Here is a 14,174-nt window from a genome sequence, read left to right as displayed (position 1 = left end):
CAAAAATATTCAACATAAATTTTGAAAACACAGATATGTGTTCAGTAGGTATGCTTATAAGTGATATAATGGGTGAACATTTTGTAAAGGAAGGTGCTAGCTTTTAGGACCTCTGAAATTCAGCATGTGAATAAAGCAACTTCTTTGCTCTGCTTAGAGAAGCTGAATGAGCAGCTGCCTATCAAAAAGAGCATTCATCCTTAAAGGTTGTCCAATCCAGGAAAACCAAAAATAAGAGAGTCCAAAATGAAGATGTCAATCTAGAATATGTGCTCTGACACTGTGGCAATCAATTTTCTCTACCAAGGGCAAAGAGGTTGCAAAGTCCAAAAGGCAGACACAATGGGGAGTGGTTCTCATTTCTACCTCAAATCTGTGAAATGGTGAGTCAGAGGAAACAGAAGGGATCAAGGCTGTTTTAAGGCTCCACTTAATAGGCTTAGACAAAAGATAATCCTAACAAAAAATACGATTGACTCATCGATTTGTACTATGGTCCATCAGCATAATGAGGCAGAGCTATCTAAGTTGCATCAATTGTGGGAATGAATTTGAAACTTTTATGTCCTGGCACAATAAAATTTGCACACAGTTATAGGTCTGCGAGAGTACATGATTAACAATATTTTCAAAAAGCCAAATGGCTACACCCATGTTCCCAGGATTTTGTATCAAAGTTAAATTCTCAGATGTCTCTTCATCTCTCTACGATCAAGGATTCATTCAGAAGCTAAAATGATAACAAATGCATCACCAACTAGATGACTCAAATGTATCCTGCCTCTATGACCAGCACATTCATGGAGATCCAGAATCCAATAAAGCACATGTAAAACAAAGCACAAGAACTGACCTCAGAACATCAAAACTCAATAAAGTACAATGGACAGATCTTATTAAGAACATAAGAAGAGCCTGCTGGATCAGGCCAATGATCCATCTAGTCCAGCATCCTGTTCTCACAGCGGCCAACCAGTTGCCCATGGGATGCCCGCAGATAGAACTGAGTGCAAAGAGCACTCTCCCCTCCTGCAGTTTCCTGCAACTGATTGGAAGCATATTACCTCTGATAATGGAGGCAGAGCACAGCCATTATGGCTAGTAGCCATTGATAGCCGTATCCTCCATGAATTTGTCTAATAGTCTTTTAAATCCATCCAGGTTGGTGGCCATCACTGCCTCTTGTGGGAGCAAATTCAATAGTTTAACTATGTCCTGTGTGAAGAAGTGCTTTCTTTCATGTGTCCTGAATCTTCCAACCTTCAGCTTCATTGAATGTCCATGAGTTCTAGTGTTATGAGGGAGAAAAAACTTTCTCCACTTTCTCCATGGCATGCATATTTTTATATACTTCTATCATGTCACTTCTTACCTTTTCTCTAAACTAAAAAGCCCCAAATGCTGCAACCTTTCCCCATATGGGAGTCTTCTTTCAGAAAATGGCAATGTCACATAGCACAGACCATGATGCGCTGTTTTGTAGGTCACACCTACATGGCATTGCTCACATCAACTTGCAGCCAAGATCCTTTTGCTGAGGCTCTCTGGATTAGAGGTGCTATGGTGGCTCAGTTCCAGAAGACAGTGTACTGTTTCCAGAAGATGGTGCAGAGATACTACTGCTCAGCCTCAACACATTTATGCTAAGGGATTATGTAGGGTTCCATCTTGTCCCCCATGCTTAAGTTACATAAAAACAGTGGGAAACTTGGGGATTTGGAGTAAGGAGCCATCTCCTTCTTTTCCCACTGAAGTTAGCTGAAGCAGTAGAAGTGCTGAACCAGTACTTGAAATCAGTAATGGTCTGGATGAAGGCTAATCAACTTAAACTCAATCCCCAAACGATGGAGTTCAACCTGTTCTAGATGGGACTGTCCTTCGAAGTTCATAATCAGCCACATTGATGCCATGAGGTAGGTCATGTTTACTGCTGAATCCACACAGGTACCACAGTTGTTCCCATCTGATCTATGGACGAGAGCTGGTACAGGCTGAATACACCTGCCTCACAAGAGAAATAAGGAGATTCTTTACATTCTCACCTAGAAAGTCAAGATACTGTACTTTGACTGGGACACTGGTGGCCAGCTAATTAAAGAGAGCCAGTGTGGTGTAGTGGTTAAGGTGTTGGACTATGACCTGGGAGACCAGGGTTCGAATCCCCATACAGCCATGAAGTGCACTGGGTGACCTTGGGCCAGTCACTGCCTCTCAAGCCTCATGAAAACCCTATTCATAGGGTCGCCATAAGTCAGAACTGACTTGAAGGCAGTACATAATCGAATTAAATCAGCTTAAATACAAGTACTTTAGGTGTATTATAGATTACATCACATCAAGCTGTCTGCACTGAGCTCACAAAGAGGTCTGGCTGAGATTTCTAAACTGCTATACTTTTTTCAGACAGCTGGTATAGCACAGTGGGGAGGAGAGCCTGGCTGGGAGTCCAGAGTCTGTGAGTTCAAATCCCTGCTCGTGTCTCCTAGGTGTCAAGGGCCAGCTAAAGATCACCCCCACAGTGAGTGGCTCAGGGGTTACATGCCCTGCCACCTGTGCAGCTGTGGGCAAGCTGCACAGTCCCAAGGAGCCCAGTTGCCCCTCAGCTGGAAGTTGCAGACAAGGAAAGGGCTGGCTTGTGCAGCTGTGGCAAGCTGAGCAGACCCTAGCCAGCTGGGGAGGACTAGCCTCAGAGGGAGGCAATGGTAAACCCCCTCTGAATACTGCTTACCATGAAAACCCTATTCATAGGGTAGCCATAAGTTGGGATCGACTGGAAGGCAGTCCATTTCCATTTCATACTTTTTTCAATAGCTCATGACAGAGGTTTATTCAAATAGGAATACTAAGTGAATGCATAAACTAAAAGGGTAGAAATGAAACAAGGAAGAATTGTGCTAATTTCTATAACGTTTCACAGCCATTGATCTATGTGTATGTTTTGCATACACTCTCATCTTAATTGACCAGTGTTTATTAAGCTAAGATATTTTTTAAACTCCCACGTATTAGTGCACTTAGCCATGGCTTAACAATCTTCAAAATACAATTTCAGAATAATAAGGTGATAAATTTTATGAAAGTCCGTAATTGGAATCAGTTAAGTTGAAGTTAGCTTGCAGGCTATTTGCTGGAAATGGTGACTCTGTGTGCAGCAGCTCAATTTAAACAATGCAAGGACAACTGCATTAAAATATGTGAACTTTGCCACTAACTCTGACAGAATGGGGACTGCATCCTAAGCTAATTTTTCACTGGCTTTAGATAACCAATGCAAAAGAAACCAGAGATAGACAGTAAAGGTTCTGTCCAATGGCCAGGCCAAATCAGTTGAGAATACACAGCTTGTCTAATAAAGGCAAAATAGCTTCCTCTGGGCATTGCAGTATGGAACACTTTTTTCTCTGCATCTTCTCACATACTTCTATTTGTCTGCCCTACAGTGCTTCCCATCTGTAGCCAAACTTTACCTTCTGTTTCTTGTTCAAACACAAGTCTACTGTATTAGGCACTGTTCTCTTAAGCAATATATCATATTATCATCATGATCTTTGTAAGATTCAGCTAGAAATAATTAATTAGATCTGATCTTGAACAATGCTCCTTTTGGTGCCCCAGCTCATATGACAATTTCAATGTAAAGAAGTGTGTTTGTGCTGCAGCAAATTGTTTAGGTTTTGTATGCTTAGTCACTTATTCTGCTTAAATTAATGATTCATTCATTGATTCTTGTGTATTCCATGGAATCTTTTTTTATGGCTTTGCCGCCCTATACAATTATTGTTTATCCCTCTGTTGCTGTGAATTTCAATTGTTGCGGCCTCATGACTAGAACACTTAATGATAAATTTGGTTTCAAACAATCCAATCAAATTGAAAAACCAGCATGTGTAACCCCAATCCTTGCTTTTCAGCAACAACTTTAGATCAATACAGTACAAGGGAACAAGAAAGGGATGTTTTTAATATCCCTGTCTTATTGCATTAAAGTTGACATAATGTAATACTGCATTCTGAACAAAATGGTATGTTATGAGGATAACGGCACTTGGAAACACAAACATGCACATGCACAACATATAGCACAACAAACAAAAGTGGAACAAAATTCTTTTTACAGCCTTTTGCACTGATTAGCCCAATTACATGACTAACATTAGCAATTCACCAGATTGCTAACCAAACAAAGCTCATCCCTAGTCCTTACTGGCAGAGGCTGTTTCCACATACTTAAGAGGACTCGTGATTGATTTTGAAAGTGGGTGATTCTGGATTCAAGTAACTATCAAAGATCAGCAGCTGGCAGATAACCTGGATGTTGCTGAACAAGACTGGATGTTACTAGGTATCTTAAAAACTGCTCAGCCAGCACGTATGACTGATATTCTCCAGATGTGAGGATAGAAACTAGCATGCAACATGTAGCAGCTGCAAAAACTAGCTACATAATCAGAAAACTTATGTGAAGGATATTCTAAACACAATCGCATTCACCTATGTTTCCTAATCTGATTCTCCCTCCCCACTCCACCCCAAAAACAAGGTTTAATTTATTTGTTTCATCAGATTGTAAATCAGGCTTCGAAGAATGATAGCACACTTATATGTTGCTGCATATAATAATAAAATACGTAAATCAAACTTACCTTACTAAAATTTTGACTATTGACTCACTGTGTATTTTACAATAATTAGTTATTAATTCTGCCCCAAATCTCATGCCATGGAGAACATTTCTAACATCAGTGGCTTGAGGGTAATCCATGCTGGGTCATTACTGCCAGTCTCTCAAAGGCTTCATTGCAAAAGCAATAAAAAGAGTTTTGAACAACTGATGAGAAGGAACAATACCTGATGACTACAGGTAAATCTCTCCCCCCCCCATCGATCAGATTGCTCACAGAACACAACCAGAATTTTCACTTCTGCCAGATTCCCACGCACCCATTCAGTTACTTGGCAAATAGAACACAGAAGAAAGCATATAAAACCTTACTCTTCATGCTTCATCCTTTAGCCCCTCACAGCCCATATGAATCACACCACCACAAGATGGACGACAAGACAGATATAAAGTTCTCAACTCATTCTTACATTCTCCAAAATTCGTGGAATTGATTTCTCTCTCTCTTTCACCCTTGCTCAGTCCAGTCGCAGGCGAAGGTGACATAGCTGTGAATATTAATTTTAACATTTTGCAAAACTTAATGGATTTTTGCTTTTTTGTTTGTTCATTTCAGTTTAGCGATGACTGATAATAGGTACGAAAGTTGAAGAGCTGTTTTCACAGAAAAGATCACAGCTGCTAAGGATTAGACCAGACCTACCTGTTTTGCCACATCTGTACATACTGGCAAATATCTGATCTGGAAACTAGTTGACCAAAATATAATATGCTTCACTGTAAACAAGTTCAAACTGGATTTCAGAAAAACCAAGAAATATTTGCTGCTATCATAAAAGAGCTCATAGACTTTTGACCACAGCTGGATTAGGGAGCAAAACCTATACATACAAGAAAATTATACTGAAGGTTTTTCAATAAGATGCTGCGTGAGGTAACCAGTAGCAGGAGGAGGCTGAGTAAAATCTTGCCTTGTGTCCATAAAACATTTGCTTAAACAAAATAAAAGTGGTAGTTGAAAAGCATAATCTCACACTGTTTTCTCATGCATTCATACTGGTGTGTGAAGATGTATGTATTAAGCCACAAAATATTGCTTTAGCAAAGAAATTTATTTTAGTGATACACATATCGGTTATTGGCCGTTTTCAGAGGGTGATGCTTGGGGAATGTTGTTTGGCCCAGTGGAACCTTCAGTATGGGGTTCCGCAGGATTTGATCTCATCCCCCATGCTATTTAACATCTACATGAAACTGCTGAGTGGGATCATCTGGAGTTTTGGAGTATGTTGTCAGCAATTTGCTGATGACACACAGCTCTACTTCTTTACATCTGCAAGTGTGACAGCAGATGTGCTACATTGGTGTCTTGCCTTGGTAATAAACAAAATGAATCCAAACAAGACTGAGGCATTGTTAGTAGGTGCTTCCCTAGACTGAATGGATGGGGTGTGGCCTGCTCTGGCTGGGGTTACACTCCATCTGAAGGAGCAAGTCTGTAGCTTGGGGGTAGCCCTGGATCCATTACTATTGCTTGAGGCTCAAATGGCCTTGGTGGCACAGAGTGCCTTTCATTAGCTTCATCCCAGCCGCACCCCTATCTAGACGGGGACAGCCTAATCTCTGTTTATGCTCTGGTAACCTCTAGGTTAGACTACTGCCATGCATTATAAGTGCGGCTGCCTTTGAAAACAGTTCAGAAACTACAGCTGGTGTAGAATTCGGCGGCCAGATTGTTGCCTGGGGTGAGTTAGTCTAAACATATGCACCAAATCTGACATGACTTCACCAATTAGTTTCTGGGCTCAATTCAAAGTGCTAGTTTTGACATATAAAGCCTTATGCGGCTCAGGACCCCAATACCTCAAGGACTGCCTCTCCTCATATGAACCAACCTGGACCCTGCAGTCATCATCAGAGGCACTTCTTCATGTGCCCCCTCCATGGGATGTTTGGGTGGTGGCAACATGAAAAAGGGCCTTTTTAGTGGTGCCCCCCCAGCAGTGGAATGCTCTCCCCAGGGAGGCACACTTGGCACCGTCTTTATCCCTTTTTAGTTGCCTTTCTTTTTACCCAGGCCTCTTGCCCATGATGAATCTCGGCTATAGATGACCTCTTCTAGTGTGGTGGAACCTGTATACCAGCCCTTCATTTGTATTTATATACTGCTGATGTTTATTTTAACTATTTTAATTGTTTAATTGTCAGAAGTGTTTTTAGGTTCTATTAATTCTGTTGTTTTTAACTGATTAATGAAAATTGATTTGGGTCATCTTGGTTTTGGGGTTTTGATTGTCCCACAAAGGCGGGTTGCATTTCTGCAATCACTGGGTTTCCTCCAAGCATGCTGATACATTTCTGAGTGGCCACTCGCATCCTGAAATCGCAATTAGAAGGAGAGATGTTTAAGCTCTCACCTCTTCCTCCACACCAAATATGAATTCTGGTGTACCCACCCGCCCTTCAAGAAGTCCTTCAGTACCTAGAAGCTGTTAGTGTACTTCAGTACATAGATTTTTCTTTTTGTACTGGCCTACCAGCCACAAATAACAATTTTAAAGGTCTTTACACTTCAAGCTATGTTAGGCTTATGCCTGGCAATCATACAGAATCATAACTCCATAAATAACAGAAATGGCCTGAAGGCCATTCCGACTCATCAGACATTTCTATGTCACATATTTAACCTTCACTATACTTAAGGACACATTGCTGGTTCAAGGCTCCAAGATGATAAAAAATGCACAGAACTTTTGGGCGCCAGAGCAGGGTTGGAGAACCTTTTTCAGCCCAAGGGCTGCATTCCCTCATGGATAACGTCCCAGGGTCACATGCCAAAGGTAGGTAGGTAGACCCAATGCAAAAAGTAGGTGGCGCTATTCCCTCCCATCCATGCCCCATACAGAGACACATCCATGCACACCCACTCATATACATTCATGCATAATCCCACATATCCATTCTCCCTACTAATGTACATCCACTCATGTATTCACATATGCACATCCATTCTCATAAGTAATACTGTATATACTCAAGCAGGCAGGCTTGCTATGTAAGCCCCTATGGTAGTCCTTCCTTTGAATTTTAGATCCTATACACAACCATGATCCAAAGTTTGGAACTGAACTAGTAAAAAAAAATGAACATGCTTTGCAAATTTTTTTCCTCTTGGTCATCAACAAAGGCATATTCTATGTATGATGGCTAAGAATGACAAAGATCATGGGTGGGTAAATGTAGACATTTTGTTTCCAGCCATAAAATGGGTAAACCCCCCATACACAATTACTTTGTTTTAAAGGCTGCCTCATCAGAATTTCCTGAGCTACATTGTGCTCATGTTTTTCAAGCCTATTTAATTATGGATGAAGGAATTGTTTTGCGTGCTTTTTATTTAATTTGAATACAACAAATCTATTGTGTGACTGAAAATAAAATCCAAATATTAAGAAAAACTGCAATATTTTAAAGGCTTTAGAAAGCCTCGACCCTGTTCTGCTTTGCTTTTAATTAAAACATGCTTAAGCCCTTCAAAGGGGCTCATTAACACATCTGCAATTCAGATTAATTCGTTTTGTCAATGCTGTTTTGACAGATGGCCATGCGTAGGATACAGCAGCTTTGCAAAGCATGCAGGCAGCACAACAGATTGTAGCAATCCTCAAGGAAGTTTAAGATTAAAACAACAAAAGGACTGGGGGACAGAACCACATTCTACAAAATATATTTTTGAGAAATAGGCCCAGGTTTTTTGATTCATGGCACTAAATTTGCTTTTTTCTTTTGTGATCTCTCTCTCTCTAAATAGGTATAGGATAGTTCTTGAAAATGACAAAGCAAAAAATGGTCACTACCTATTATATACAGATACAACACTTTAGCACTAGCCTAGTGTGCAAAAATAGGTAACTAAACTGATATACTTTAACCGCGAGAAAGCAAACAGTAAATTATTATCACAAGCTGACCATTTCTTAGAAACTGCCATCTTATTGATCTAGGTTCATGGAAGGAAAGGATTTTTTTGTTTTGCTTTTTGGATAGGCTTTGGCTTTAGTATAGTTTTACAACATTCCAACAAGATTGGTGTACATAAGACATCCCATCCAGATTAGGTAATAATTATTATTCCCATTTAATTGAAAGAGAATTAAGACTGATCAAAGATGACTGATCATGTGACTAAGTGGTGATTTACACCTTGGTACTGCAAGTTTTAGAGATCATAATGGTCTCTGAAGTAGGCATACGAGTCCAAGTTTCCCAATTATATAGTCACAAGAGTTTGAGAGAATTTGAATGTGCTAGTGCAGTGGTTCCCAAGCTAGTTTTTCCCATGGACTGCTTGAAAACTGCTGAGGGTATTGGCAGACCACTTAATGATTTCTCTGCCACTTGTAGCAATTATAACGCGCTGTGTTAGATCCTGTATTATTTTTCATTGTCTTTTTATTGCTTCTTTTTTGTTCTTATATATTGTATATCATTGTATGCCACAGAACTCAAATTGTAACACAATAAAATATAATATTATACAGCCACAAGAGTGGCTGCATACTATAGCCAACATGGATTTTTCGCATTCCGCAATGTTAAATTGAAAATACCCCCATGCTATTCTGATGCTTTCCATAAACTCATTTCAAAACAAAACCTTACAAAACTTATAGTTCTAAACTCAGAAACGCTTGCTTAACAACATTTTCATGACGATACACAAAACAGAATAGAGACCTCAAAGAGAGAGAAAATCCAGACCCCTGTTAGACTTTTTTTCTGTCAGTGGTCTCATAATTTGTTGAAATTAATTAAAAATCAGTTATGTTCACAGAGTACCTGTAATCCTATTACTGACCTTGCCCATACTCTGACCTTCATCTTCTGCAGTTTAAAAGTTAAAAAAAATGCCTGGCCGATGTTTAATTAATTTAAGAAATTTAGCATTGAACTTAATGATAATGTCAGGCATGCTCAGTAAGAACCAACTGTCAAGTGTCCGAAAAGCCAGACTCACAGTTATTGTGCTTGGCTAATCAGGGGGCCACATGCACACCAGACCTTTATTTCACTTTTAGACAGTGATGGCTTCTCTCAAAGAATCCTGGGAAGTGTAGTCCGTGAAGGGTACTGAGAGTTGTTAGCAGACTCCTATTCCCCTGACAGAGCTCCAGGGGCCAGAGTGGTTTAACACTCAGCCGTTCTGCTTGAAGCTCTGTGAGGGGAACAGGACATCTCCTAGCAACTCTCAGCACCCTTCACTAACTACACTTCCCAGGAATCTTTGGGAGAAGCCATGACTGTCTAAAGTGAAATAAAGGTCTTGTGTGGATGTGGTCAGGGACAACTTTAGTTTAAATTTGGGTGGCAGACTACATGTGCTTGCTGTAGAATAAAAAGGTGCGAAAACGCTGAAAAACAATGGTAGTGTTCACAGTGTTTTCCTTTTGGAAACGAAAGAGGCTTTCCCTCTGCCCAATGCCCACCCACCCAATCTCCTTCCCACCCCTTTTCTGCCCTTCTCCTCCCCTCCCTGCCTCTTGCCCAGATCAGTTTTACCTTTCCTAACCATGATTGTACAAGAGTAAATCCTACTGAACTCAAAAAGCATGCAAATGATCAAACCTGCCCTCCCCTCCTCCTCCTCCCATCCCCTCCCTCTTGTCCATTCCCTCCCCCTCCCTTTGCCCCTTCCTCTCATCCCCTCCAATCCCCTCCTCCTCCCGCTCCCCTCTCCCCTCCCTTCCTCCTTCCCTCTCCTCTCCCTTTCCCCTCCTCCTCCCCATGGTCAGTTTTACCTATCCAGACCATGATTGCATGGGAGTAAATCTCACTGAATTCAATAAGCATGCAAATGATCAGACCTGCCTTTCCCCTCCTTCCCCTCTCCTCTCCCTTCCTCCTCCCTTCTTCCCCCCCTCCCCTGCCCACTCCAGCCCTCCCTCTCTCCCTCTCCTACTCCTCCCTGGTCAGTTTTACCAGTGTGGAGTAGTGGTTAAGGGGTTGGACTATGACCTGGGAGACCAGGGTTCAAATCCCCACATAGCCATGAAGCTCACTGGGTGACCCTGGGCCAGTCACTGCCTCTCAGCCTCATGAAAACCCTATTCATAGGGTCGCCGTAAGTCGGAATCGACTTGAAGGCAGTATATTTACATTTTTAAGCATGATTACATGGGAGTAAATCCCACTGAACTCAATAAGAATGCAAATCATCAAACCTACCCTCCTCCCCCCTCCCCCTCCTGCCTGCTCCCATCTACCTCCTCCCCTCTGACCTTCCTCCTCTCCCTATTCCTCCCCTACTCTTCCCCTCCCCATCCCCCATGGTCAGTTTCACCTATCCTAAGCATGATTGCAGGGTAGTAAAGCCTATTGAACTCAATAAGCATGCAAATGATCCATCTATTCTCAGCAAACTTGCACAGGATCCCATTTCTTACCGACCAGATTAAAAAGCAGAGAAATTCAGTAATAGGCAAAAAAACCTTGCAGTTTAAGAACGTACCTACAGCCAACAGATATTTCTATCAAACTTTAAAAAGCAGGGAAACTGGACAGCTATAGTGAATGCACCAGGGGAGCAGGAGACCTGACCTCCTCTCTGAGATATTGTACTGCCCTACAAATCTGTCAAAATGCAAACACCATTTGGGTTGGTCTTTCACAGTCCAATCCACTTCCTGTGTAGCTTGGAAGAATTTGGTAGCATGGCAATCTGCTCACTGGAGATTTATTTATGGACTATGTAAATAAATATTTACATACTGAGTTTTGTAATTGAATGTTACTACTTGTAAGCCCCGTTGAAAGGATTTATATCCTGAAAGGTAGGATGTAAATAATTGTAATAAATAAATACACATCCTGTATTTCCGCCAAATGGTTTCGAAGACAGCTTCACAAGAACAAAAAGTAAAATGCAAAGTATGATATATATGTTTTAACATCTGAATGTTGTTGTTGTTGTTATGTGCCTTCAAGTCAATTACGACTTATGGCAACCCTATGAATCAGTGACCTCCAAGAGCATCTGTCCTGAACCACCCTGTTCAGATCTTGTAAGTTCAGGTCTGTGGTTTCCTTTATGGAATCAATCCATCTCTTGTCTGGCCTTCTTCTTTTTCTACTTCTTTCTGTTTTTCCCACCATTGTTGTCTTTTCTAGTGAAACATCTGAATAAAGAACCAAATCTATTGCCTATACAGGTGCACCCACCTATGCCTTCAGAAGGTTCTAAGAGTTTTATGAATGATGATCTTGTTCTTTATATTTTAGGTACTCATTCAAGTCAAGACCATGAAGCTATTTGGTAATTCAAATGAAGGACCCTCTTTCACCCAGCATTCGTTTTCCTATAGCAGCTAACCAGATGGCCAACTCTTGGATTTATTTATTTATTTATTTATTAATTAGTCACCCATCTGGCTGGTTGTCCAGCCACTCTGGGCGACGTACAAGATAAAAAACAATACATTAAAACGTTAAAATTTAAAACCATAACAGTAAAAACCTAACCCACCCCAAAAGCCTGCCTGAAGAGCCAGGTCTTCAAGGCCCGGCGGAAGCTCATCATAGAAGGGGCATGGCGGAGATCATTTGGGAGAGAGTTCCACAGGGTGGGGGCCACTATTGAAAACGCCCTCTCTCTAGTCCTCACCAGTCTAGCTGTTTTAACCGGTGGGATCGAGAGAAGGTCTTCTGAGGCTGATCTTGTTGAGTGGCATCCCTGACGATGCTGGAGGCGCTCCTTCAGATAGACTGGGCTAAAACCGTGTAGGGTTTTAAAGGTCAAAACCAACACCTTGAATTGGGCCCGGTAAACAACCGGTAGCCAGTGCAACTCCTTCAGCACTGGAGTGATGTGATCTTGCCGGCGGCTGCCTTTAATCAGACAAGCCGCCGCATTCTGTACCAGTTGCAGCTTCTGGACCGTTTTCAAGGGTAACCCCACGTAGAGCGCATTACAGTAGTCTAGGCGAGAGGTGACCAGGGCATGTACCACCGGTGGGAGCAGATGGTTGGGAAGGTAGGGGCGCAGCTTCCGTATCAGATGGAGTTGATACAGCGCCGCCCGGCTCACAGCCGAGACTTGAGCCTCCATGGACAGCTGGGAGTCAAGAATGACCCCCAGGCTGTGGACTTGGTCTTTCAGGGGCAATTGTACCCCACTGAGCACCAGGTCCACATCCCCCAGCCTTCCCTTGACTCCCACAAACAGTACCTCGGTTTTGTCAGGGTTCAGCTTCAGCTTATTCCTTCCCATCCAGCCACTCACCGACTCCAGGCACTTGGACAGGGTTTCTACAGCCAACCTCGGTGAAGATTTAAATGAGAGATAGAGCTGCGTGTCATCTGCATACTGATGACATTGCAGCCCAAATCTCCTGATGATTGCCCCCAGCGGCTTTATATAGATGTTGAACAGCATCGGGGAGAGGATGGAACCCTGTGGCACCCCACAAGTGAGAGGCCAAGGATCCGAGACCTCATCCTCCAATGCCACTCTTTGGTACCTACCAGAGAGGAAGGAATGGAACCACTGCAATACAGTGCCCCCCATGCCTAACCTCTTCAGGTGGTCCAGGAGGATAACGTGGTCAACGGTATCGAAAGCCACTGAGAGATCAAGGAGGACAAGGAAGGTGCATTCGCCCCTATCCCACGCCTTCCTCATATCATCTACCAAGGCGACGAAGGCTGTTTCAATCCCATGTCCAGGCCTGAAGCCCGATTGAAATGGATCCAGATAATCCGCTTCCTCCAAGTGCGCTTGCAACTGCTTTGCCACCACCCACTCAACCGCCTTGCCTAAGAATGGCAAATTTGAGACTGGGCGAAAGTTGTTCAGATCTTGGGGATCCAAGGAGGGCTTCTTTAAGATTGGTTTTATTACTGCCTCCTTGAGCACTGATGGCATTACTCCCTCATCGAGAGATGTATTTACCACCATCTTGATCCCCTCACCCAGTCTATCTTTGCAGCTCATAATGAGCCACGATGGTCAAGGATTGAGTAAGCAAGTGGTTGGCTTTAAGGTTGAAAGCACCTTGTCCACTTCATCAGATGGAAGAAGCTGGAACCGATCCCACACCACCAGAGCACCACTGGTCACCTCTGGCTCGCTCACTGTGTCCACAGCGCACAGAACAGCACTCTTAATATGATCGATTTTCTCCGCAAAGTGTTTAGCAAACTCGTCACAGGAGGCCTTAGCATGTTCCATTGGTTCCGGAGCAACTGGACCGACCAGGCTCCAGACCACTTGGAACAGTCTCCTGGGACAGCACTCTGCAGATGCAATAGAGGCAGCATTTCAACCTGGGGGTTCCTTGTACCCTAAGTGAGAATCATGCCTCTAGACTAACAAAGGTCACTCATTCCCATACATCGACAAGTGTTATTTCAGAGCAAATTTATTATAAAACATGAAATTGTCTGCCAATTAGCTACCAGGCTAAGTTCAAGGTGCTAGTTTTGGTGTATAAAACCCTAAAGATCATGGGCTCCTGCTGAGAGGAAGGGCGGGATATAAATCAAATAATAAATAAAT

At 42.4% G+C, this 14,174-nt stretch overlaps 1 protein-coding gene across 21 annotated transcripts in view; it reads right to left on the bottom strand.

Moving 5' to 3' along the window:
- The window catches only part of MAGI1 (membrane associated guanylate kinase, WW and PDZ domain containing 1), a 732,128-nt gene that overhangs the window by 50,643 nt on the left and 667,311 nt on the right, over positions 1-14,174 (bottom strand). For 12 of the 21 annotated variants that reach the window (XM_061618714.1, XM_061618715.1, XM_061618723.1 and 9 more), the window contains one exon: positions 5,092-5,169. The exons of the other annotated variants lie outside the window; for them this stretch is intronic. In XM_061618714.1, the coding sequence (XP_061474698.1) occupies positions 5,092-5,169 (78 nt within the window). The remainder of the gene's footprint in view (positions 1-5,091; positions 5,170-14,174) is intronic. 21 annotated transcript variants of the gene reach the window in all.

This window comes from Rhineura floridana, chromosome 3 (assembly GCF_030035675.1).
Source record: "Rhineura floridana isolate rRhiFlo1 chromosome 3, rRhiFlo1.hap2, whole genome shotgun sequence".
Lineage (NCBI taxonomy): Eukaryota > Metazoa > Chordata > Lepidosauria > Squamata > Rhineuridae > Rhineura > Rhineura floridana.
This window is presented reverse-complemented; position numbering and strand designations above follow the sequence as displayed.